At 49.3% G+C, this 24,185-nt stretch overlaps 12 protein-coding genes across 12 annotated transcripts; 5 read left to right on the top strand and 7 right to left on the bottom strand.

Annotated features, from left to right (window-relative positions):
* Positions 1–374: 374 nt before the first annotated feature.
* On the bottom strand, positions 375–2,468 carry CI109_102093 (elongation factor 1-alpha; the record flags this gene model as incomplete). The annotated part of the gene is made up of 11 exons (XM_032007619.1): positions 375–434; positions 497–598; positions 664–725; positions 785–851; positions 904–960; positions 1,059–1,287; positions 1,346–1,449; positions 1,575–1,739; positions 1,798–2,177; positions 2,233–2,377; positions 2,460–2,468. The coding sequence occupies 11 exons, from the start codon at positions 2,466–2,468 to the stop codon at positions 375–377; spliced, it is 1,380 nt and encodes a 459-aa protein (XP_031858057.1).
* A 2,038-nt stretch (positions 2,469–4,506) lies between these two features.
* On the bottom strand, positions 4,507–5,943 carry CI109_102092 (uncharacterized protein; the record flags this gene model as incomplete). The annotated part of the gene is made up of 3 exons (XM_032007620.1): positions 4,507–5,416; positions 5,487–5,838; positions 5,916–5,943. 3 exons carry the CDS (start codon positions 5,941–5,943, stop codon positions 4,507–4,509), a joined length of 1,290 nt encoding a protein of 429 aa, XP_031858058.1.
* Positions 5,944–6,233: 290 nt separating this feature from the next.
* On the top strand, positions 6,234–7,534 carry CI109_102091 (ribosome biogenesis protein NSA2; the record flags this gene model as incomplete). Its single annotated transcript, XM_032007621.1, has 9 exons — positions 6,234–6,236; positions 6,304–6,309; positions 6,366–6,427; positions 6,519–6,738; positions 6,804–7,016; positions 7,084–7,107; positions 7,165–7,192; positions 7,248–7,409; positions 7,470–7,534. The coding sequence occupies 9 exons, from the start codon at positions 6,234–6,236 to the stop codon at positions 7,532–7,534; spliced, it is 783 nt and encodes a 260-aa protein (XP_031858059.1).
* A 79-nt stretch (positions 7,535–7,613) lies between these two features.
* On the top strand, positions 7,614–8,869 carry CI109_102090 (uncharacterized protein; the record flags this gene model as incomplete). Its single annotated transcript, XM_032007622.2, has 3 exons — positions 7,614–7,650; positions 7,759–8,669; positions 8,741–8,869. The coding sequence occupies 3 exons, from the start codon at positions 7,614–7,616 to the stop codon at positions 8,867–8,869; spliced, it is 1,077 nt and encodes a 358-aa protein (XP_031858060.2).
* A 415-nt stretch (positions 8,870–9,284) lies between these two features.
* Positions 9,285–10,282, top strand: CI109_102089 (uncharacterized protein; the record flags this gene model as incomplete). Its single annotated transcript, XM_032007623.1, has 4 exons — positions 9,285–9,596; positions 9,719–9,916; positions 9,979–10,121; positions 10,198–10,282. 4 exons carry the CDS (start codon positions 9,285–9,287, stop codon positions 10,280–10,282), a joined length of 738 nt encoding a protein of 245 aa, XP_031858061.1.
* A 329-nt stretch (positions 10,283–10,611) lies between these two features.
* CI109_102088 (uncharacterized protein) lies at positions 10,612–12,101 on the top strand (the record flags this gene model as incomplete). Its single annotated transcript, XM_032007624.1, has 10 exons — positions 10,612–10,803; positions 10,866–10,962; positions 11,091–11,113; positions 11,170–11,217; positions 11,339–11,428; positions 11,489–11,520; positions 11,581–11,590; positions 11,651–11,721; positions 11,777–11,836; positions 11,960–12,101. The coding sequence occupies 10 exons, from the start codon at positions 10,612–10,614 to the stop codon at positions 12,099–12,101; spliced, it is 765 nt and encodes a 254-aa protein (XP_031858062.1).
* Positions 12,102–12,133: 32 nt separating this feature from the next.
* Positions 12,134–13,287, bottom strand: CI109_102087 (uncharacterized protein; the record flags this gene model as incomplete). The annotated part of the gene is made up of 3 exons (XM_032007625.2): positions 12,134–12,845; positions 12,935–13,029; positions 13,132–13,287. 3 exons carry the CDS (start codon positions 13,285–13,287, stop codon positions 12,134–12,136), a joined length of 963 nt encoding a protein of 320 aa, XP_031858063.2.
* A 372-nt stretch (positions 13,288–13,659) lies between these two features.
* Positions 13,660–14,947, top strand: CI109_102086 (uncharacterized protein; the record flags this gene model as incomplete). The annotated part of the gene is made up of 8 exons (XM_032007626.1): positions 13,660–13,680; positions 13,746–13,760; positions 13,834–13,856; positions 13,940–14,045; positions 14,204–14,517; positions 14,587–14,696; positions 14,754–14,848; positions 14,903–14,947. 8 exons carry the CDS (start codon positions 13,660–13,662, stop codon positions 14,945–14,947), a joined length of 729 nt encoding a protein of 242 aa, XP_031858064.1.
* A 266-nt stretch (positions 14,948–15,213) lies between these two features.
* CI109_102085 (uncharacterized protein) lies at positions 15,214–16,635 on the bottom strand (the record flags this gene model as incomplete). Its single annotated transcript, XM_032007627.1, has 6 exons — positions 15,214–15,271; positions 15,343–15,481; positions 15,629–15,821; positions 16,033–16,143; positions 16,308–16,456; positions 16,572–16,635. 6 exons carry the CDS (start codon positions 16,633–16,635, stop codon positions 15,214–15,216), a joined length of 714 nt encoding a protein of 237 aa, XP_031858065.1.
* A 639-nt stretch (positions 16,636–17,274) lies between these two features.
* On the bottom strand, positions 17,275–18,925 carry CI109_102084 (uncharacterized protein; the record flags this gene model as incomplete). Its single annotated transcript, XM_032007628.2, has 6 exons — positions 17,275–17,330; positions 17,396–17,528; positions 17,592–17,923; positions 18,078–18,231; positions 18,417–18,577; positions 18,880–18,925. 6 exons carry the CDS (start codon positions 18,923–18,925, stop codon positions 17,275–17,277), a joined length of 882 nt encoding a protein of 293 aa, XP_031858066.2.
* A 664-nt stretch (positions 18,926–19,589) lies between these two features.
* Positions 19,590–20,534, bottom strand: CI109_102083 (60S ribosomal protein eL13; the record flags this gene model as incomplete). The annotated part of the gene is made up of 4 exons (XM_032007629.1): positions 19,590–19,796; positions 19,874–20,079; positions 20,142–20,277; positions 20,463–20,534. 4 exons carry the CDS (start codon positions 20,532–20,534, stop codon positions 19,590–19,592), a joined length of 621 nt encoding a protein of 206 aa, XP_031858067.1.
* Positions 20,535–21,554: 1,020 nt separating this feature from the next.
* On the bottom strand, positions 21,555–23,663 carry CI109_102082 (uncharacterized protein; the record flags this gene model as incomplete). The annotated part of the gene is made up of 4 exons (XM_032007630.1): positions 21,555–21,981; positions 22,066–22,271; positions 22,339–23,472; positions 23,565–23,663. 4 exons carry the CDS (start codon positions 23,661–23,663, stop codon positions 21,555–21,557), a joined length of 1,866 nt encoding a protein of 621 aa, XP_031858068.1.
* Positions 23,664–24,185: the final 522 nt, after the last annotated feature.

Here is a 24,185-nt window from a genome sequence, read left to right as displayed (position 1 = left end):
ATACACCAACATAATAGCCGTCGAAGACAGTCAATATAGGTCGATATAATGACGGCCAATATAATGGTCGACGAAGTCGGCGACCTCCGCTTCAGCAGCGGAACCAAAATTTCCATCTCCTCTTTCAAACACCACCCCCCTTCTCTATCTTCTCCACATCTTGGCTCCGTTTCAATGCATATACACATGGATTTGAGAATAGAGAGAATGCAGCAGGACACGATCATCGACATGGATGCATGACGAGAGATGTATGAAACGTATGTAAGAGAAAATAAAAGAAACGATCGACGGAGTTCCGGTCGAGACGATTACTTCTTCCTGTGAGGGTATCTCTGTCAGCGTTGTCATTTAGTGAGACAAGGGAATTAGAATTACTTAGCACCAGCTTTCTCCGCAGCCTTGGTGACCTTTCCACCCTTACCGTCGGATTTCTATATTAGAAAGGAAAAGATCAGCTCCATACAGGCAACTTTCAGAAGGCCGGATGACTTACCTCGACGGACTTGATGACACCGACGGCGACGGTCTGTCGCATGTCTCGGACGGCGAATCGACCGAGAGGGGGGTAGTCCGAGTAGGCCTCGACACAAAGGGGCTGCAGAGAGGTGTTTGGTCAGTAACTGATTGCTTTTTGTTGCGTTAGTGCGCGCAGTGACCCACTTTTTGGGACACAAGCTTGACGATGGCGGCGTCACCAGACTTGACGAACTTAGGAGCAGCCTCTGCAGTTCGATTCGATGTCAGCGTCAGGCAGACAAGAGGCAAAGTGAAAGAGACTTACCCATAACCTTACCGGTTCGTCGGTCGATCTTCTCGATGAGCTCGGCGAATTTACAGGCAATGTGGGCCTACACGAATTATTAGCTTTTCAAGCTTGTAACAGTAAAGGAAATGACCCACAGTGTGGCAATCAAGAACGGGCGTGTAACCGGCACCGATCTGACCAGGGTGGTTAAGCTGTGAAGGAGAAGACATTAGCAAGATATTGGAGCAAAAAAGGCCAAGTTGAACCGAAAAAGTTCGGTTCAAGTAGCCGATGTGTAAATGCCACTTACAACAATGACCTGGGCGTTGAAAGAGGCGGCCTCCTTAGCGGGGTCGTTCTTGGAGTCGGAACAGACGTTTCCTCGTCGGATGTCCTTGATGGAGACGTTCTTGACGTTGAAACCGACGTTGTCTCCGGGGAGACCCTCGGGGATCTGCTCGTGGTGCATCTCGACGGACTTGACTTCGGTGGTCACGTTGGCAGGGGCGAAGGTGACGACCATACCGGCCTTGATGACACTAGAAGAAGGAGATGTAAGCTAAAGTATAATACGGGGGAAGGGGAAGTGCCACATACCCGGTCTCGACTCGGCCGACGGGCACTGTGCCGATACCACCGATCTTGTAGACATCCTGGAGAGGAAGTCGGAGAGGCTTGTCGGTGGGTCGCTGAGGGGGGTCCTGTGAGAGTGAAGAAGATATGTAAGCGAGATGTAAGGAGAAAAAAGTCAGAGAGAAGAGAAAAATGATAGAGGTGGCAAAAAGTGCCACACTCCCCGCCGCGTCTGAAAAAAAGTGCCACTTACGATAGCGTCGATGGCCTCGAGAAGGGTCTTACCCTTGACGACACCGGACTTGCCCTCCTTGGTCCATCCCTTGTACCAGGTCATGTTGGTGGACTCCTCCAACATGTTGTCACCGTGCCAACCAGAGATAGGAACGAAAGCGACGGTCTTGGGGTTGTAACCGACCTAAAGTTTGAATTGTTAATACCTGAGCGTACCACTTTCGAGTGAAAATAAGACTAACCTTCTTGATGAAACCGGAAGTCTCCTTGACGATTTCGTTGAATCGGTCCTCGGACCACTTACAGGTGTCCATCTTGTTACAGGCCACGATAAGCTGCCTGACACCGAGGGTGAAGGCGAGCAAAGCGTGCTCTCGGGTCTGACCATCCTTGGAGATACCGGCCTCGAACTCTCCGATACCGGTGGCAATGATAAGAATGGCACAATCGGCCTGAGAGGTACCGGTAATCATGTTCTTGATGAAGTCTCGGTGACCAGGGGCGTCAATGACGGTGACGTTGTACTTGGGGGTCTCGAACTTCCAAAGAGCAATGTCGATGGTGATACCTCGCTCTCGCTCGGCCTTAAGTTTGTCAAGAACCCAAGCGTACTTGAAGGAAGCTGTGGTGGTAAAGTCAGCGATTGTCGTCGAGATTGATATGACCGTAATACTCACATTTACCGAGCTCGGCAGCCTCCTTCTCGAACTTCTCGATGGTTCGCTTGTCGATACCACCACACTTGTAGATCAAGTGACCGGTGGTGGTGGACTTTCCGGAGTCGACGTGACCGATGACGACGACGTTAACGTGGCCCTTCTCCTATAAGATGGGGAATATGCCTTATCAGCGGCGGTCCAAGAGAAGACAGAAAATTTTCAGCTTATGGCTGATTGATACTCACCTTACCCATTTTGACGGTTGATGTCTGTAAATTAACAAAATGAATCAGCTCTATTCATTGGTGATGCTCATGCATGCAACAGAAGCGATATCAAGTGGCCAAAGGAGGGGGAGGTGAAAAAAGTGCCACGTTGAATGAAAGTGGCTAAAATTTGCCACGACGACGAGATGCGCCCTTCAACGCGTCTCGATCGTCTCCAAGTGCCTATGCTGATCATTCCCGATACCGTGGAGAGACTATCGGTGTGTGATGAGAGCTGAGGACCTGTATCCAAGTCTCAAACTCAAATTTGACACGCCACCGTTCGTTCACTCCACGAAGCCGATAAGAACGACGGCGACGAGGGGCGATGCACCAATCTTCGCGGCCACTTGGACAACTGGGACAGCTCGAGGGATGTTCACTCACATGTATGTGGTTTTTAAAGGTAAAAGGAAGTGTTTTTAGAGTAAACTCTTTTGGTGAAGAAAAGAGAAAAGAAGAGAGAAGAGGAAAGGATTCACAGATTGTGGGGCGTACTGTTGTAGTCTGTTCTCTCGCTCCAAAGCAGTACGCAGTTTTCCATACGGTACGCCCTATACTCTTTGACTCTGCAATCCAGTACAGGCGTTTTTCCACCGAATCAAGGGGCTGTAGATGGGATATATTCAATTTAATCATAAAAATTATATTCATCTTGAATCTTGTAGAATCACCGAGAACACCGTCAATGTGGCAGCGCACTATCTCATTCCCACCCTTTCCATCATACCGGCAGATTCGCAGGGTATTCAATCGATTTTCCAACTTTGGTCAGGCTTGGACGGCTCATTTCTGCCGTCTCCGGGTGGAGATGCTCAACGTAAAAAACACTCAGTGCCCTGTACTCTCGACAGGACCACATGTTCTGATTGCTTTAGGGGCACATTCGGTGTTCGAATTCACATCGTTTAAAAGTGCCTGACCCGATGTGGCATGGTGGCCATCGACAACTGGTCACCATCTTGTCACTTTACCATCGCTTACGCGGTTGACTTTTGGGATGGCCAGGTCGTTACAAGAGTATACGATGGGCCATAAAGAGCAATTTAGTCAGTGTCATCGTTTATATCCGCACCGATTTTATGCACTTTATCTCAAGTAGATAGATAGTTGGCGATGCCACTTCCATGCAACCACAAGTGGCAGTGTCCGAGCGTCACCCTTGTGGCCAAAAATAGTGAGAGTCGATAGTAACTGATGCTGGTCATCTTAAGGTGAACCAGGTATACAAAAGATACGGTCAGGATCAAGCAGCTCTTAGCAATGGAGTGGACTCCACAGCAGATGACGCCGAGCTGGCTGATCCCTTTACCAGTCACGATCACGATCGTAGTGTGGAAATGTTGTTCGACATGCACTCGTTAAAGCACGCTCTTTCATGCTTGAGATGAGCTTCATACTTTCTCATATCGTCGGTCCTACCCAGGGACATTACACCATGAGTTACCATTTCACAGTAGTCTCACGAACATGCCTGACACGCATATGATTCTGCCAGCTTGACAATTCAGCACTTCATTTTGCCAAGGATGTGTGTGTTCATATCTGTGTCCCACAAGAAGTCTTTCGCTCCTGCCCATCGTCAACGTTTCGCTCCTGCCCCATCTAACGACCCTCCCCTTGCAAGGTTCTTCCAGCATGTCGTTTTTGTCATGCCATCCATCGAAAGTCGCCAGTAGTACATAGCTCTCGCCTATCTTACTAAGGCTTAACGATGGGAGGCGCGAATTGTCAGATTCGCAAGATATCCGTGTGGCAGTCCCTCTATCTGTGTACGAGGTCTTGGTGCTGGGCGCAAGTTATCACGTTTGAACGGTGTGCTTGACTTCGTGTGCTTTGATAGGTGCACTAACCAATGACGGCCGTTCGTTGGTCGCTGATAACGAGGTGATCAGAGGTGTACCCGGATGTGCCCAGTAATACCAGATGCATCGACAGAGTATATAACAACAAGAACGGCCCATAATGCTTCCAAAAATGCAAAGTAACCCCCACGCATCCCACGCTGCCGTCGCTGACCAACAACCTATGCACTCTTCTTCTTATCCTTCTTCTCTTTCTTGTCCTTTGACTTCTCCTTCTTCACCTTCTTGACCTCACCGTCGACACCCTCCTCCTTCTTCACCTTCTTGATATCCTCCTCAGAACCCTCATCGTCATCCCGCTTACGTTTCTTGCCATCATCCTCAGTCTTGACCTCCACCTTCTTCGCTTTCTTCTCTTCTTTTCGCTTTCGCTTCTCCTCCTTCTCTGCTCGTTTCTTGTCTTTCTCGCTCATCGGCTCACCGGCATGTTCGAAATGTGATAGGACCTCGGCGGCTTCCGTTATGTTATCATGGATCGGTTCTTGCTTGACCTCCACGTCAGGTTCCCGTTTGACTTCCACGTCAGGCTCCTGCTTGACCTGTTTAGCCAACTTCTTCGCCTCTTTCCTTGCCTTTTTGGCCGCTTTCGGATCCTCAGGCGGAGCAAGAGCCACTGTGTCTTCAGTCGGGTTGAATTCCACCTTGACATCATCGTTCTCTTCAAATTTGACCTTTTCGCCTTCCCAAGCAGATCCGCCGATAGGTTTCTTCACGCTCTCAGTCATTCGTTCCAGACTGCTTTCGGGCAAATCTTCCAACTTGACAGCTGACCCGGACCCTGATGCAGCTTGACGAGCGAGCATCTTCTCTCTCATCTTCTGTCTGAAATAGTCAGAAACGGAAAGTGTAGATTTGGTGACGGTTTCATCGGCAGTTCGTTCAGATTCGGTACCGCGTGATGTCGAAGCTTCAGGTTGTGATTCAGGTTGAGGTGTAGATGACGGAGATGCGAGAGGTGATGGAGATGCAGGAGTTGGTGTGAGGGAGGAAAGTGGGACACCAAGGATTTCCGCAAGAGCTGCAGGAGAAGAAGATGCCATTCGTTTCGCTTGCAAATGCTTCTGTCGTGATCTGAACACGTTCGATAGTAAGTCAGCTGTGTTCCGTGTTTGATGTACTGTGGGATGACAGCTGAACTCACGCGATACGATTTCTAACCAACGTTCTATCCTCCTGTGGTTCAGCAGGTGCAGGCGAAGGCGCAGGACTCGGACTAGCGCTAGCACTCGCAGCTAGCCTCCTCAAAACCTCTTCCAACCCTTGTCCAGCTTGTCCAGCTCCAGCAGCAAAGTCGTCACCATCCTTCTTCGCTCGGGCCATACCAATACCTCCATTATCGGTCTTTCTCACAACGGCAATGTGGTTGGGGTTACCAGCGAGGTCGTTGCCCAGACCTGCTTTGTCGGACCATCCCAATGCAGTCATGTGTTTGTAGGAGAATCGGTTCTTGTCATCGGACCATGTAAGATTTCGAGGATCAAGACCGATACGTTCTGTTATTGGGGGAGAGCGAACAGAAGGTGATCAGCTCGTGTCTCGACTTGGGCGGCACACCTCGTTGCATACTTACGCTTGACCTTGCGCTCAGAGAGACCCATCTTGCTTGACTGTTGTGATGATTTGATATGCTTGTGGTTGTCTGTAAATCACACCGCTGCTAGGAGACATGTATGTTTACAAGAATCAGAAAATAAATCTTTGCGGACTGAGAATTAAGCTATAACCGGGATCAATCATAAATTTTGAATCTTCCTCCACCCGCGCCAACAATCACCAGAATCAATCCTTCATCTTATCTGCATATCCTACTTCATCAACCTAAAACCTCTTGTTATCCTCTTGACTATCTATTTCCCCTCATCCTTAACGACCGTGAAGATCCGTCAAAATGGTAAGCTGCACCGTATAGCTACGATGAGGTACATGATCGCTGACAAGACCCGTTTCGCCGCCCATAGCCTCAGGTCCGTTGATCCTTTCTTAGTACTACTCGTCCTCGTTGAACTGACCCATCCTGCAGAATGAGTACATGGCAGAGCACCGGAAGCGACATGGTCGCCGAATGGATTATGAGGAGAAGAAGTGAGTGTGCTTGCTTGACTACACCTTGTCATATCACAGCAATGCCTCCCCACCGTGCCATGGCAATACTGACCTGTCACCCCGTACCTAGGCGAAAGCGAACCGCTCGTGAGGCCCACAAGGCATCCGCGGACGCTCAGAAGATGTTCGGACACAAGGCCAAGCTCCATCATGCTAAACGACATGCCGAGAAGGTCCAGATGAAGAAGACCTTGAAAGCCCACGACGAGAGGAATGTCAAGCAGAAGGACGATGGAGCAGTCAAGGAGGGTGCTTTGCCCACATATCTTTTGGACAGAGAAGGTCAAAAGGTCAGCTGAATCGATCCTGCCGTCAAGAGATTGCAAGCTGACTTTGCTCCAACCACAATCTGCAGGACGCCAAAGCTCTTTCATCAGCTGTCAAAGACAGAAGAAAAGACCGTGCTGCGAAATACGCCGTGCCCCTCCCCAAGGTCAGGGGTATCGCAGAAGAGGAGATGTTCAAGGTCATCAAGACTGGTAAACACAAGGGCAAGGCTTGGAAGAGAATGGTCAACAAGGCTACGTTTGTTGGAGAGGGTTTCACAAGAAAGCCCGTAAAGCTCGAAGTGGGTTCCAAGTCCTTGAGCATCACAATTTTTGGTGTACTGCGTGCTGATACCATATATCCTGTAGCGATTTATTCGACCTATGGGTTTAGTAGGTCTTTTCATCTCTTAGGTATATCTCCATTGCCTATCGCTGACCTCCCTATAGCGTATGACCAAGGCAAACGTTACACACCGTAAGCTTTTATATACACACCTACCCCTGCGTATACAAGCTGATCCACCTTGCAGCCGAGCTCAAGACCACCTTCCAACTCCCCATCCTTGGTGTCAAGAAGAACCCTCAATCACCATTATATACCTCTCTCGGTGTGCTCACGAAAGGTACGATCGTGGAGGTCAATGTCAGCGAGTTGGGTATGGTCACCACAGGAGGAAAGGTCGTCTGGTCCAGTGAGTTACTCTTTCACACTCCCCGTATTGTACCCTTCTGACTTCTCTGACTTATCTTAGAATACGCCCAAATCACAAACAACCCCGAGAACGACGGTTGCATCAACTCTGTGCTCTTGGTCTAAATCATACACATTCTAGAACGCTTTGGTGTCTGTCTCGTTCTCCTTGTAACTTTGTACCATAGATATACCCAATTCTTGCATGTACGCATCATCCCGGTTGACTGTACTCGAGTACAGTAAGCGCACTGACCCTCTGACAGAGTGGCGGTGGAGGTAGCCACCTAACAGTACTGATGTCTTTCTCTCCCTCTTCTTCTTTCCTTCCTTCTTCCCAACCCCTTCAGCCATCTCCGCTACTCATCAGTCCATGTGTCGAGTCGTATCACAAATGCAACCAAAACAGCGCTCGAACACCGACATCATCGTTATCGATCAGAAAACCGAGCTTTCTTCCGGGCATAGACTCCAAGCCCAACCGTTATTGACGATCAGCGATCTCACTCCACCACCCTCTTCACCTATCAACGAGACGTCCGAGAACTGCGAACGGGCGACAGATCCGACAAATGACGAATCCCAGCCGACTGACACCTTCGACATCCTCATGGAAGTTCAACGAGAGCTAGAAGAGAATCAACAACGACTCAAGGAAGATCAGATCAGGATCGAAAATCTTCAACAAGAAAAGGAGGACAAGGACAAGCTACATGCGCAGGAGATCAAACAGCTCAGGAACGCCGTTAGCATATGGAAGGCATTGGCAGAAGCTCGAGCTCGTCGAAGTTTCAACGCCGAGGAAACTATCGATAAGCTTGAAGAAGAGCTTAGAAAGCGTGATCGAGAAAAGGCACGACTGAACTACAAGGTCGGGCAGCAGCGTTCGGATCTATACGGGCAACAGATTGCAAACGGGCTCCTCGAATATAGAGATGCGCAATGGAAGGGTTTATGTGTTCGGCAGGCAAAAGTCATCCAGCAGCTTGGCGAACAAGCAACAATCAATGATGCGATCGATTGCAGCCAGGAAGCCAGTAGTACCACTTCAGTCATGATCACCAACAAGAAACGAAAGAGAGTGAAGTCTAGATCCCCCGCCCTCGAGCCATCCAATGCGACACATCAACGAGAGAAGGAAGCACCCTTAACAAGGCCATCCGACGAGCTTCCTGACGATCGTTATCCCCGAATGACCCTTCCAAGCGATTTCTTCAAATGCGACCTCGACTCCGATTCAGACTCTTCTTACGAAGACAACGTGAGCTGGACTTACTGGTCATATATACTGACTCAAGCCTTCCTACTGACCACGAGTGGACTGATGCACAGCTCGAAGATGAGGACCTTTCCTCGTCCGCGTCGGATTACGAGAGGGCGTCCACTAGAAAGTTCAAGCTGGCAAGTGACAAGTTCGGATCCTGGGATCCAAAGCGAACTTTGAGGAACCTCAACGGATGACCACGACCTATACAATATCACTGAAATTGCTTCACTTCTGCTCCAGCCTGGATATCCTACTACTCGCCATCCCGCTTCATTTGTACTCCTCCTCAAATCGTTACTTACGCTGTTCACTGACTCTTCATGTTACTCATTCTCATACTCTACTAGGGCCTCTGTTCTCTATGCTTTACACTGTACATACATATATACATACATCATCATCAATACTCGAGCATGCATCCATACCTTAACCAGGATCTTCGCTAGAACAGGACTCGCAATTGATTCCGCCACATTGAAGCAGATCCGGTTCCGACGGACAGCAATTGCAACAACATTAACTTACTCCTCAGATCACATCACACATCTCTCCTTTCTCCAATCATCACATTCACTCCCTACCTCCTCTTTCTCGTGCGCTCGGCCCAAGATGAACCAAGATGCTGCTCTCCCAATCACTAACACCCTCTTTCCTCCACCACCACCATACTTTCAGTCGTTCACACAATCAAATATAGAGCGATACGAACATCTGACCGGTCGACCTTTCTTTCCCCCTTCAAGTTCTTCCAAGGACAAGGGAAAGTCAAGAGCAGTAGATACAGAGGAACATGGGATGAATGTAGAGCTGAATGAAGAGGAGAGGAAGGAGCTGGAAGAGCTGGAGGGGATATTGGGCAGACCGAGGAATGATTGGGTAGAGGAAGATGGGAGATGGATGTGTTTCGGTTCGATGTATACGGTGAGTAAGGATCAGATCATATCCATTCCTCGCATCTTGAGCGAAGGTGTATCCCATAACCGGGGCTGCACCTTATTGGATGCAAGTCTGATGCTGATTCTTGTCCATCGTCTCTCGTGCAGACCGAACCAACTATCCCAACCGCACAATCATTAGGGTTACCCCTTCCCCTTGATCCAGAGATGGAACCACAACAATCCCTTCCCAAACTCTTACATTCCTTCCTCCATACTGTCTTACTCCTCCTTGATACGCTCACGAATACGGCACGAACACCGAATGAGCTTCTGATGGCAGGTTGGGGGGATGAAGGAGATCAAGTAAGTCACATCTTTGCTTTCTAGTCTCTCGAAACTGAGCTGACTCATTGTCTGGTCGGTAGTATGTACAACATCTGTCCAACCTCGCTGCTCATATGATGGTAGCTTCGAACCAACTACGCGGCGTACAGAGCGAAGCGACGTTACTCCTTATGATGGAGAAAGAACTGGCTGAAAGAAGAGCACAGACAGACAGACTCAGAGCGTGAGTATGCAGAACTCAGCTCGAGTACCGAACAGAAAGGATATAGCTGACCGCTTGATCGTGCTCTGTTCGATAGCAAATGTAGAGAGATTGCATCTGGGATCAAAGCTTTGAAGGGGAATGATGTTGGACCTACCGCGGGTGTCGTAGTAGAGGAATAAGCAGTGTAAGAGGTGTATTAAACTTCCAAGTGTTCTGTTGTATTTTTTCTTTCTCGCATATGCATAGCATGATCTCAGTCTCCTGTCCACTATGGTCCGCGTGCATCATTTCGTGTCGAGTGATATAGCTATACACTCGAGGTCTCACTGCAACTAACAAAGCTTCACTGGACAAAAACAAATGTTTGTCTCTACCTCCACTCTCTCCCTCACCCAACCCACAAACCACGCGTCACGACAATCTACCACTTCTAAACCTCCTTTCTTTTCTTCGCATCACCTAGCAACTTCTCAGTACCGCTAACAACAGCGCTTGATACACTACGGCCATGGCATCCTCCGCACCTCTTCTCTCTGGAACGATAGAGCCGGATGAAGAACTCCCTTCTCTTCCACAAGGGAATATCGGAGCTGCACCTTCTGGTCGCACTGCCCCACCTGTCGTTTTGACCCCTGGTCAAGGTTCCAGTCCCAATGCGATTAGTGGTGGTGGGATAGGAAATGCCGAGGAAGGTGGTATTGTGAGCGTTCTCACTGCGCAATAAGGAGGTAAGGATAGTGTAGCTGACAAGTGCGATGGTAGCGAGGGATCTTGAAGCAGTCAAGTCATCCGATGTCACTCGCTTTTCTCTATCTGTTCAGAAGCGCAGCGATTGCCGTCTATGTACTTTGCGGATTATGTGAGTGTAGCTTCTGTCTCTCCCCAACGCCCATTTCCTTCCTCTGTAGCCCTCACAGTCTTTATACTTCTACACTGGACTACTGTTGTTGTCCGCTAGGGATGGACGAGCTGACCGTCTTGTTACAGTCACCGACAACTATGTCCTAAGCGTGAGCTATCCGCTTCGCTGGAGGAGTTCTAGTATGAAAGCTGACATCCATCGTAGATCGTGGTGGTGGTTGTTCTCCTCTCCTTAGACTTCTGGAACACAAGAGTAGGTCATCATCACTTCGCACTCGTCGTCTCGTCGACAAGTTCATGTTATCACTGAGAGCCAGACCCAATCGCGACTGTATGACCTAGACCACTGGTCCCAGATGCTGACGTGCTTATAGAACGTCGCCGGACGAACCTTAGTCGGATTACGGTATTGGAACGAGGTAGATGAAGAGGGAGAGAGTTCTTGGGTGTTCGAATCGAGAGATGTGAGCTCCCATAAAGTGGGCGAAGATGTAACAGCTGACAACCTTTCCTTGTTTAAATAGCCCTCGAGACCTGCCAACCCTATCGATGCGAAGTGAGTCAAGCGCTTCTGTGCCCTCGTGATGACCTATGCTGACATTCCATTTCCACCTAGGATGTTTTGGGTAAGCCTAGGAAGCTTCAGAACTCGTTGCAGTTGGGTATGTAAGCTGACCTTCGCGTAGATCGCGCTCTATGCGTATCCCGTAGGATGGGTGGCATTGATGATCGTGTCCCTTCTCAAATTCAACATCTCGTAGGTTGTTTCAAGGCGGTAGCAGCTCGACATACAGCTAACAGATGGATCATAGTTTCCTCCCTATCGTGCTTCTCGCGTTGGTGTTCAACCTCTCCAATGTGCTCGGCTTCACGTGAGTGGTTATCTGCCACCTTATCCGCATGAAGTGCTGCGGCACGCAGTGGTATTCAATTCTTTGTCCAGCTATCCATTTCGAATTATTCTGAGGCAATCAGCTGACCTGTACCTCGCACAGCTATGCAGACCGCGATTCTCAGAAACGCTGGGCATCAGGCGTTGCGTCAAGTGGTAATCTCCTCGGATTCGGATTCGGTGGCATAGGTGGACAATTGGTCGGGGGCATGGTCAAAAACAGTATCGGAAGAGTGCTCGGCTAAATCTGTCATACATATGCATGAATTGATGTTCACTACCTTCGTAATCCGTTGATCTTACTATGTTGCTTCTTCGTTACGAACACGTTCGCTCCTCGAGCGGATTCGTTAATATCTCTTTCTGTCGTTGCCGTTGTCGTTGGTTCAACGGCCGCCGCTTGGGAGTGTGATTGTGACTGTGTCGGTTGTGCTGACGACTCTCCCCGTGCTTGAGCTATACCCATCCAGTATCCTGCCCAATACTGCGCCGTCATGGCATATCCCAACGCGTCGTCCCTTGACACGTTGCTCGAAGGTTGAACCGAAAGAGATGGTCCTACTCCCGATCCTGCACCAACAGCAGCAGCAGCGCCACTGGCATTGGCAGTGGAAGTTTGTTCTCCTTGAGGATAGGTATAATCCTCTATATCCCAGCCATCATCCTCGTCCTCATCTTCCTCGTCTTCCTGTCCCCAATTTGGATCTTCCTCCTCGTATCCTTCTCCATTCCCATTCGCATCGTAGAACCCTTCTTCGTCATGTCCGACCTGCACACCAGATCCAGCACCCGCAGCCCGAGGCGATGTGGGCGCATAAGTGGGAGAAGTAGCTCTCCCTTGGGCTGGGGTGTTAGAGGTCGTAGCGTACGGATTGGGGATATTACTTGATGTTATGACAGGTTTGGATTTCTGTGTTTTTCGTTTTTTAGATGGTGGTTGTGGTTGCGGTTGGGAGGTTGAAGCAGAGGCGGATGAGGCGGAATACCAACTAGATGAGATATGAAGAAGGTGTATCAGTAACATGATCACCTGATAACGAGCTTGGGCCAAGCGAGCGAGGATAGTTGTCGAACTCACGCTGTACCATAATCGTCCCCGCCGGGTAAAGGTCTCCCAGCGGCTTTCGCAGCAGTCGCTTTATCTAACCAGCTTCCCGGTCCAGGATGGTGTGTCTGGAAAATGTACAGCATACTCGTCAGCACCAACAAACCGTGAACGAAAAGGAGGTACACCTTGTCCACAAGCACGAGGGGACAAGGGGCAGAGTTACTCACGTGAAACTCCTTCATAGCCGCGTTCGCAGCGTTTATCAACTCTCGATCGTCCCATGCTCCACCTTTACCCGACGAGAAGGAAAGTTGAATAGAGGTCGAGGCGACAGGTTCGACTTCGGGCGAGATGGGTGTAAGGGACATGTCGTGGTCTGACATGGCAAGTGAGTCCGGGTCTTAAACAGGATTCCGATGGGAAGTGCGGAGGGAGATTAAGTAGTGCTGCTGATAGATCCTTCTACTTGTCGAGGTGGTAGGCGAGCTCGTCACGAGTCAGACAGAGCTGAAGTACTAGTTCAATTGAAAATACAGAGAATCGTCGATATCGACCCAGCTGGTGGCAAGAACCGCGGAGATCAACCGGCAGCTCCGTCACTCCACGTGGCTTCTCCCATATCACTGCAGTTGCCACTCAAAACGTCATCGGGTGCGCTGTCAAACAACTGTCCACATCCTCATCTCCACTTTGTTATATCACTCTTACAATCAAATACCTGTTCATCTGTCTTCAAGCATATCTACTCTACCATCATGGCATCTACGTTACCCCAAGTGAGCTGAAAAATGGCTGGAAGTCCAGTTGCAGCTCGCTGATTTATACCTCTTTCCCTTCGCAGTACTACAGCATCCTCGTACGTCCTCCTCAAGTTGTCTATTCGAAAGCAATACAATACCGAAGTACTAACATTCTATTCTCTAAAACAGAATGTCTCCCCTACGGCCACTGCGTATGTCCATCCCTACACTGCCCTCCTCCCTACTTTAGTCGAAGCAATACACTGACTATTGCCTTCCGTCATTAAACACACAGCGACGAGATCCGTACCGCGTACAAGAAGGAATCACTGAGAACGCATCCTGATCGATTACCCGGTACCGCGACTCCTCAAGATAGACGAAAGGCTACTGAGCGATTCGTGAGTGGGGCGTAGATACAGACACATTCATCACAATTCAGATGTTCTCTGGACATATCCCCCCTTCTTCCCCCTTAGGACCGCTACTCAATTCGATATTCCAGCTTCGTACTGTCAGAGCATAACACTGATCATTACATTATCTTCTCAACTCACAGCAAGTCGTCTCTGATGCGTATTACGTCCTATCCGATCCTGCCCGACGAGCAGAGTACGACTCGCTCTTCCGCTCAAGACCCCAATCAGCATTCACAGAGGACAACGCATCAGAGTACGAACAAGAACAAGCTTCCGGAAACTTTTTCGCCAATTTCGCACAATTTTTCCAGAATGCAAATGCGACTGGAACGAGCAGTGCGGCAGATGGTGAGAAGAGTCAATCGGCTGGTAGCTTTGGTGGTGCGAGTGCAGGAGGACACGGAGGTGCTAGACCTGATGCACACGGTGTCTTTGGAGATGTGTTTGAAGAAATGTAAGTCGTTCTCCGCTAAAGCGTTATGATGGATAAGAACGGTCGGCTGACAGGGTGACCCGTGTGCAGGCTCGCACCTGAAGTAGCCCATGTCAGACCTTGGTGGTCATGGGTCGGTGGCGCATCAGGCGCTGCGATCGGTTACATCGTAGCGAACATTCCAGGCGCTGTGGCAGGAGGTAAGTAGCTCGACCCTACTACATAGAGATCATAGCTGACACGTTGTCACCTTGCAGGTTTCGCCGGGAACAGATTGGGTGCAGTGAGAGATGCCAAAGGAAGAGCGGTTGGAGAGGTATTCAAGGATTTGGGAGGGACACAAAAGGCCGAGGTGAGCTAAGCCATGGTTCCACATGAGTGAGACGGATAGCTGACAGCGGTTTAGATTCTGCGAGCTCTTGCGTTCAAGGTTCTTGGTAGTATGGGATAGGCCCGATGTATACCGAAGGCGAAGGCAAGGCAGGGGAGAAGGGTATGGGTCAGGCGAAGAAGGATACTGCCAGGCTACAGATAAGATTCAGGAGTTATGCCCTGCGTCATGCCTTGTGCGAAGAAAGAAGCGATAAGTCGAGATACCCACTTATCGATATTGATAACCCTTTTGTAGCGCTATGCATATTATCTGATATATGATGCATCTCGTCCCTCCTCCCTTCCATCCGTGAGACTCTGGAATTGTCCGTCTTCCACCACACTCTAAGGCGTTTCATCAATCACCAACTTGACTCTCCCATCTAACAGCTCGACCGTAATCCTACGACGAGGCGAAATTGTGTCAATCAGTATACAACCTGGCGGGAATAGGAAAGGGCTAACAATACTCACTTGGAAAGATCAGTGACAATCCATGTCGCGCCTAAACCTTGTAATTGTTCGCGAGTGTGAGAAGTACATGTTGCGATCACCCTGGCACCGCTCGCCACGCCCGACCTGACACCTGAAGGAGCATCTTCGACGACGATGGCTACGATGCAAATCAAGGTCCTAATGTCAGCGATATGTCGGAACAAGAAAGAAAGTACGATCCGAGTAGTCCCAATTGAACAGCCTCGTCGGCGAAAGAAGAGTTGAACCCGACGTGACTTGTGTGGTGAAGAGTGAGTGAACTCACTGTCTTTGACATCAATATCTAGCGCCTTTGCTCCGACAATATACGGCTCCGGATGAGGTTTACCGTTCGACACATCGTCTCCTGTGATGAGTTTTGGAGGTTGAGGGATCCCAGCGGTAGGTAAAGCAGCGGAGGCATACACGTTGGTGGCGGAGGTGACGATTGCCCACAGAGGGATAGATGAGGTGTTGAGCTGTGAGCGCGGAGCGCGGAGCGGAAGGGACCCGTTAGAATAGTGGAAATATATTGACGGTCGCGATGTTATTTCGAGTTGAAATGGGGACAGATAAGATAGAGGAGTAGGGAAGGGAAGGGATGACAGAGAATGGGTGTCAGTCAGGCTGTCGTTTGGAGAGGAAAAGATCTCGCAAGAACAGATACGAGAGGCTGAACAGTGAACCGACCTTGTGGAGAATGTCAATTACACCGGGTAATGAAACCAAACCGTCTTTACCAGCTGCTTGCAACTCTTTCGCTTCTGTGATGATCATAGTCTCGAACATTTCCGTCTTGTCCTATAGGTATGAAGGGATCATATCAGTTGAGTTCTGACAACAAACGAGCCAGAACAACAAAGCTCCCCCTCCTAGCTCGACGTTTCGTCCAAACGCAGGTCGGGTGGGAAGGGGAGTGATATGTTTTTGTCGTTTATCTGACAGTGAGCAGATAGCTTACTCACCCGAAGCTCTACGGGATCCTCGATCCCACACCAGTTTCTCAAATTATCGACTGTCCTAACACCGTGCGAAGTCCTCAGGACGTTATGTAAATCGAGATCATACTCTTTCGCAAAGTATTGCCATGTCGCTTCCACAGCTGGGGTTGAGTCTGCGGCGCACACTCTGTCATCAGCGTGTATTCACTTGGCAGTATGATATAAGGATGAGTTTGAGATATAATGTAGAGGCTGGAGGCGCAAACTCTGAGTTCGCGCGAGACCCACCCAACAACGTCCCGTCCATGTCGAAGAGCAAAGCTCTCACATCTACAGTCTTAGGTCCTGACATCTCGTTTGTTTTCGATAAGAAATGTGATATAGTGCTCTGAGCTGCTCTTTCTTGTGTTGTGATGTCTCGTTCTGGGGATGAGTTGAAAGTGGAAAACTGTCAACACCAAAAAGTCGAGTATGACTTTTTTTATACGTTGTGACAATCAACAACCCTCACAGCGGCACGCACACCATTTCCGGGGATAAACGGTTAATCTCATTGGCAGGGGGAAAGGGAAGCTATGCTTAATTCCCCCACTATCAAGTGATTGATGTGGCATTTGAAGAGCTCTGCATGCAAGCTCGCACTGCCTAAAGATACTGAACCCCGCTTGATATATCGAGTCAATGGCATTGCATGTCTATTTCGTCACACTATATCTGTTGTGCACAGCTCGCTCCCTTAACCTAAATTCACAAGCTCCAAAAATAAATGGAAATCGTATCGTGTTCTGTCTCTTGTCTATGATGTTGTTGGTATATACACTACGGGGGGAACTCGAAAAGGGTATTTCTCTCTCTGTATCATAGCCACGCATGGCGATCTATCTTTTTGTGTTTGTCTCTACAATTCGAATTGAATTTACTTTGCGGGTTGTCCGGCGATGCTACGTGACTAGGTCAGTATGGGGGCTCGACTCGAGCAGCACATGACAACTCACAAAGCCTTGACGTAATCGGCGAAACTGACCATACAGATGGTCTGCCAAGCACCTGTAGTGATATTGACACATTAGCACAACTCAGATACGGCACGGCACGTCAAGATAACCACTCACCCAAACCAATACGAGGGGCGACACCTCGGTAAAGACCCTTGAGACCGTTGGTCCTGTAGATGTAAGAAAGGGTGTTGAGGACAGTCTTCTTAGCGGGTCGAGTAGGGTCTTGAGACTTGATAGCAGATTGCATCTGATTCCCATGTCTGTTAGCTCAAGCGCCTGATACTGCGAAGGGCAGCAAAAGGGAACCCACCTCAACTCGGATGACCTCAATAGGTTGATTCCAAGTAGCCAAAGCACCACCAATTGTCGAAGCTAAGATCTTGTCCGAAGCACCGAGCTTGTCACCCTCCTTGATCCCCTTGAACTTTCTCAGTGATGACTCGGCGAGTCGAGCGAAACCGAATCGACTTCCCCAGTTGGTAGCTTGTCGAAGGGCGACGGCGTTGACACCCTTGTTGATACCGGCGAGACCTTCACGTCTGTAGATGTCGAGGAAGACTTTGAAGGTGGATTCGGGAGCAGCTCCGGTCTCGATCTGCTTGTGTCGTGTGATCTCGACGGTTTTCATACATGTGCAGAAGCCTGTGGGCGGTTAAGGAGGACAGGGCAGTTACGATTATGAGGAACATGGCAATTGCGATCATGAGACCAAGTGATCAGGTGAAAGGAAGGAGAGTAATATGATAGTTACGTCAGCTATGCCTCTCCGTATGCAATAGCACACTCCCTGGCTCACCCATAGTAGCGTAGGCCTGAGCAACACCTCCACCAATACCACCCAACATTCCCGCTGTAGCTGTTGAGACACCAAAGGTCTTCTTTGCGTACTTTTCAATCTCAGCAGAGGTGAAGATTAGCACCGCACCCTTGGTCGATGCTTCAATCCAGGCCTAAAGGAGAAAGTCATAGCGTGTCAGCTTTTGTAAGTCATCATCGAAGCAGGACTTCGTCCACATCAAGATGAAACGGTTGTGTATGGCCGAGCTGTCTCCTCGGATCTCTCGCTTCGTCGAGTAACGTCGTTACAGCATGGAGAGGGGCAGTCTGGTGATAAGGGAGGGATGATGGTACTTACCCAAGGTATCAAACCCTGATAGAAACCTTTAACACCACCTCTCGCCCAAACGTTGTTAAACGCTTGAGCCATCGTTTGCTTTCTGTTCGCAGCCATTTGAGTTTTGAGCACTTCGAGCGGTTGACCGAGGGTCGTCACTTCGAACATGTTCATTGTGGCACCTGTGATGGTAAGTGGAGAGCGTCAGCATTGGCGCGAGCTATGGTACGATGCCAATGCACGGATCCCATTCCCCAAAAAGTCATAAGAGGTCCCCAATATCGCGATGAGCTGAATAGCGAGCTCATGCAGAGAGGTGAGGGACAGCGCAACGCGTTCATAGGTCGTCCTAATAGTGATGGAATGACCATGGAATGTATATGATAGCTCGCAGAGCCTTGGGAGCTAGGGCTCGACTCGCGAGGATAGCAGCATTGGACATGTCGAACGGGGGGTTAGAGGGCAAAGTCAAAAGTGGACTTACCAACAGCGATGTTGGACCATGAGAAACCTTTTTCCATAGGAGCCATGGTGGATGATACTTGAGAGAAGGGGTAGGTGAGTGGGTATGTGTAGGGTATACGAGCCTTAGATTCAATTGAAAAGTGAAGAGTCAGTAGTAAAGATGTTATCTAGATGTATATTTTGAGTTGGGGATGCAGCGGTTCAGTTCATGATTCGATTATAGAGCGCGTCTGCTGGCCCTGACTCGACGGGTCCCCACCAAAATGTGAATTGATCCCGTCGGCAATCCCTAATCAAATCAAAATTATCCAATAACTATGCACATAGGCATAAACGAAGCGATAAGACCATGAGATGATGATCTGTCCACAAAGCAGATATGCAGAGCCAGGTCCCTTTTACCTTTAAGTATGGCATGCTCGTGTCCATGTAGAGTACAACTCGGTCACGGCAAGGCCATTTGGTCAATCTGTGTGTGCTCAAAATTGCAGTCACAGGCCTCGAGTCAAACCTCAAGCTTGCAAACGGAATGCAGATTTCTTTACGCTCATGGACAGCTGTACCACGCAGCAAGTAGCAACTCCTAGGCCGACCTGGCCCCCCACCAACACATCTGAGTCATATCGTGCATATCCCACGAGACGAAAAAAGTGTACAAGTCCCATCCCGGACTCCCAACACTCCCCCATCCCACCTCCTCCTACTGTTCTACCAACGCAAACGTTACGTTTACTTGGCAGACTTTTCGGCGGCCTCCTTCTCGGCAGCCCTCTTCTTCCTCTGACCCTCGTTCCTCTGAGCAGCTCGGACAGTTCGGAGGGTGGTGAAGGCGTTGAACTCCTTCTCCTCGCTGGTGATGGCACGAGGAGCCTCGGCGGTGTAAGGAGCGGGGAGAGGGAGAGAGTCTCGGGTGATGTGGGCGGTGAGGTCGTCACCCTGCAAAAAGAAACAATAACAATCAGTATTGGTCAATCGAGGAAAGGCATGATCCCGAAACGAAGACTATCACTCACAGTAGCGTCACCAGCCTTGGGCTTGCCTTGCTTCCTGGGGAAGACGACCAACCTAGACTTGTACTGCTTGAGTCTGTCGACGTTCAAGGTCTGACCCTCCTCGGACTTGGATCGTCGTCGGTGGTCAACGGAGATACCGAGACCCTTGGCCTCCTTCTTTCGGATACCAGCAAGCTTGAGCTCGGAGAGAGTGAATCCTCGACCCTCTGTGATCACGACAGAATGTCAGCGAGACGTTCCTCCTGCTTGTAATCTCCAACAGACTCACCCCTAATTCGGATGTTGTATCGCTGGGTGGGGCATCGGACGGCAGGTCGGAGTCGCTGAAGGGGCTGAGCACCGGTAGCGAGAGCCTTCTTGGATCGTGCGACTCGTCGAGCCTTCTTCTGTCCGGGCTGGTCGAACTGCAAATAGCACAAGGAGTCAGCCGTTGTGTCCCTGCTATGCTTGTTATCCCTCCCTATCCCCAATCCAATTCGCCATGGTCCAACAACACAAATTCTTCCTCGTCTCGCTGTACACAACCTCCGTTGCTCTTCTTCTCCTCCTCAGACCTCTCCTGCAAACCGAAAGCAAAGCGATCACTAACCCAGGTCTTCACCCGTCGCTGCCAGTCCTTGTGGAAGTGGTTCTTGGGGAGTTGGTTGTTGTGCTTGACCATTTTGAAGACTGTGCGTTGTTACGAGGTGCGATATTGATGATGACGAAGGGGAGAGAGAGAGTAAAGAGGACGAGGACTGTTTGTCAGCGAGAACGTTCGATCAACGGTACGAGGTAAGATGGGTCAACATACGCGGGTCACAGCAATGACTTGATGGATGAAGAAGGAGAAGGCAGGAGTGTGTCGAAAAAGGTGAAATTGAACGTTTTCGTCAAACCGTGTGTGAGTGAGAGTGAGCAGCGAGGACTTGCACAGTGCAGACTGAGTGAGGAGAGGGGGAGAGTATCAGCCTACGGTGAGGCCATAGAACGGTAGAGGGGGAATGAATTTGGTTGTGAAGAAAACACCGAGAAACTCCGGAAGGCTGTGGCACGTTTCTGCCTACTCTTTATTCATCCCACCACTTATCAAATCACGTTTCGTAGCCAGTCCAGCAAACCACTGCAATGCAATGCACGCTGGACACACCACACTGTCCTGTCGCACACTCAAAACACATCTCATCGTTCTCTTCTCTTCTGTTCTCTTTCTTCAAAATTTAAACGCAAAACCACTTCTACACAAAAGCACCTTTCCTTCCCCCCCTCGTGGATCCTCTCTTCGGAGAGTCGTATCCCATTCGATGGAGTGAAAGGCCGTCATTTCAGTAGAACAGAACAACGCAAACGGGAATTGGGTGGACCGCTCTCTTGTGTAAAAGGTAGGGAGGGGTCCAATACTTGTTTGACATTTCGTATCGCACTTATACAGTATCATTGTGCTTGTCATTGCAATCTCATATGCATTTTGTCATTCGAAATAGCTAGTCCAGAGTTAAGCAGCATGATCTCAGTTACACATGTTCGGGTTTCTCTCAATAGTGTTTGCACGCGTTCGAAAACTTCGTACATGGGTGCATATTCAGGCACCGTCAACTTCGTGGCAGACCAGACTGGCTTGACTTCTTCCCTACTACTGGCTGTGCATATCACTGACTGATACAACGTATATTGCTTGCTACAGATACTAACGAACTCGACCTCATGGCGTTCCCCACTCGTACATACAGGTCCAACACACGCCACAACCTCTTCCACCATTGCCACCAGCACGACATCTCTTCTTCGTCCTTTTCCCCTTCTTGTTGTCCATCACGCCTTGGTCTGTATCCGCATCGTATCCCTTGTCTTGGTCGAGTGTTTGCGTCTCAGACACTCGTTTCGTGGTCTTGAGCTCCGCTTCCCTTCTCCTTATATGATCGCTGCTTTCCTCTGCTCTTCCTGGATCGTTTTTGGTTTCTCTATCTTCTCCTGAACCCGCCGTTGCTCGTTCTTTGAAATTTTTCTTCTTCTCTCGATAGAAAAGGCCTGTGATGCGTGCATTGAGTGACTCATCGTTCCACGTTTCTCTCTGATATCCTGGATCGTTCAACACATAATCCTTGACTTTGGATTTGAATTCTCGAGAGCTGTTACGAATGTCGTACATCAGTGACAGCTCACTGCAGGTCCCAGGTGACTCAGTGCCATAAACGATCTCACGTCGTACGCACACAGGTGTTGAGCCTGGCTCAAAAGAGAGGCTGTACCTGGGCCATGTCTTCCCATGCTTGTCGACAACTTCGGTCTTGCTTTCTTCGTTTGATGCAGCAAACCGAATCGAGTCCTGGAGAGCTGCTGTTTCGAAAGGAAGGGTTGACAGGTCCGCATTTGGTGGTCTCACACCCAGGAGCAAGTAAAAGTAGTACTTGACGAGCGTCTGATGTACCATTCTCACAGCTCAGCTAAATCTTGGAGTCGTTTCAAGGTATGCAACTGGCACTTACCAGATTCCCAGAGTCTTGTTTTTGCCGCATCGTCCCTTGGCTTTCTAAGCCGAGTGGTACAGGTGCCTGACCTGCGATCTTGTATGACTGTTCCAAAGTCTCCGTTTGAGAAGCGTCATTGCTTTTGCTTTTCTTCGTGAGGGAGAAAGAAGCTTGGCTCGAAGACGCCTTACGACTTCCGAACACTCTTTGATACTGGATCACTATATGAGCTTTCGCTCGCTTCGATTTCTTCCACTTCTTTCCATAAGATGGATCACCATACTCGTCATCCGATTCAGAAGGTGACTCCCAATCATCCGTAGTCTCTCCATCGGTAGGAAAGGGGAGATCGTCATTGTCTTCGTCGTCTGGGAGCAGATCGAGGTCTGAACTTGCTCGTTCAGGCTCAGATTCAATTTCGGGCTTGTTATCGACCAGATTCCCTAAGTTAGATTCAGGTTTTGGTTCTGACAAGGCGGTTTCACCTCCTTGTGTGGTTGGTACAGGAGGGTCGATGATATGATTATTGAAGAAGTTGAGATAATACGCTTCGAGATCGGTCGCAGATTGTTCTTGACTTGCAGTCGGATAATCGAAAGAACCGAGATCGTAAGTATGGACAGAGGGAAGTATGTTCCTAGGCTGAGCTTGCGAATTTATGTTCAGATCTTGGTATGTCAGTTCAGTAATTTGAGATAGATTAGCTGTTGATAGTTGACTGGCTGGCTGATACACCTGATCTGATCGAGTTGGATTAATATTAGGATCAGTAGGAAAAAGCTTCTCGAGGAGTAAATTAGCATGGTCAAAATGAGCCGAAGGGATATGTGGGGCGTTCCCGATCAGCATTTGTTGGTCTGTGGTGGTAGACCCGGACGCGGTTTGCATCATCGGAGCATTGACGGCATTGATGTCATCGGTCAAGTATGGAGTACGGCTCGATAACTCGGATTGCTCGTTCTCGTGGGATCCTGGCCCTCCTGCCTCCGGTTGTTGAGGATTGAGCAGCCAGTACGCATAATCGGCAATGATAGTGTCAATTTCTTCGTCGTCTTCGGTGCAGTTCTGATCTTGAAGATGGATTAGAAAGGATGTATCTTCCAGAAACGCTTTTCGAACTGCAGCTCGTTCATTCTCGTCCAGCGGCTGTCTCTGAATCCACGTTTGAGGGTCAGTCATTGATGCACCAGGGAGGAAAGCACGAGGGGCTGTCAGTACAGGTTGATCGACGTTATACTACTTACTTTGCTCAGCTTTGAGAAGAGCTCGTCAGCTTGAGGGCTGGGTGAGCGAGGTGTGTGAGGTATCTGGTGGGGCTCGTTACCCTGAGATAGGTGTGACATGTTACAGACTTCGTCTGACTCTAGGAGAACTATTAGATGGTACGAGATGATTGATGGAAGATAACATTGATGGATTAAGGTGTATAGATGCAAAACCCAAATAGAGATGGACACACAACCATGGCTTATTACCCCTCATGTGGTCGTCCAGAGTGGAGGTGAGAAAGGAAAGTTAGGCGCGCAGTGTGGGATAGTCGCATTGGAATTTTGGTTCCGTTTTCAACCTGGCTCTGGATCGCGCTCTCTGGGATCACGACTACACGCGTTTTGGAAAGAACGACGATCAACTCTGTTTTGTTTGGTATTCGTATTCAACGACCACAATCATCGACCGACCATCCTCAACGTAACCTTCATTCTTTGAGCAGGCCTCCTCATACCTTGCATATTCATCATCACTGCTCAACGACAACACATCATCACGCTCTCTACCAACTTCAAACTCTGTTAGGTGAGTGGGACGAGTTTTGACTTTTGTTTGTTTGTTGGTCAGGTGTAGTCGGGGTGACGAGACGAGGCTTG

Source organism: Kwoniella shandongensis, chromosome 4, assembly GCF_008629635.2.
Source record: "Kwoniella shandongensis chromosome 4, complete sequence".
Taxonomy (NCBI): Eukaryota; Fungi; Basidiomycota; class Tremellomycetes; order Tremellales; family Cryptococcaceae; genus Kwoniella; species Kwoniella shandongensis.
The sequence above is the reverse complement of the archived record's forward strand: the minus strand, read 5'-3'. Positions and strand labels throughout refer to the sequence as shown.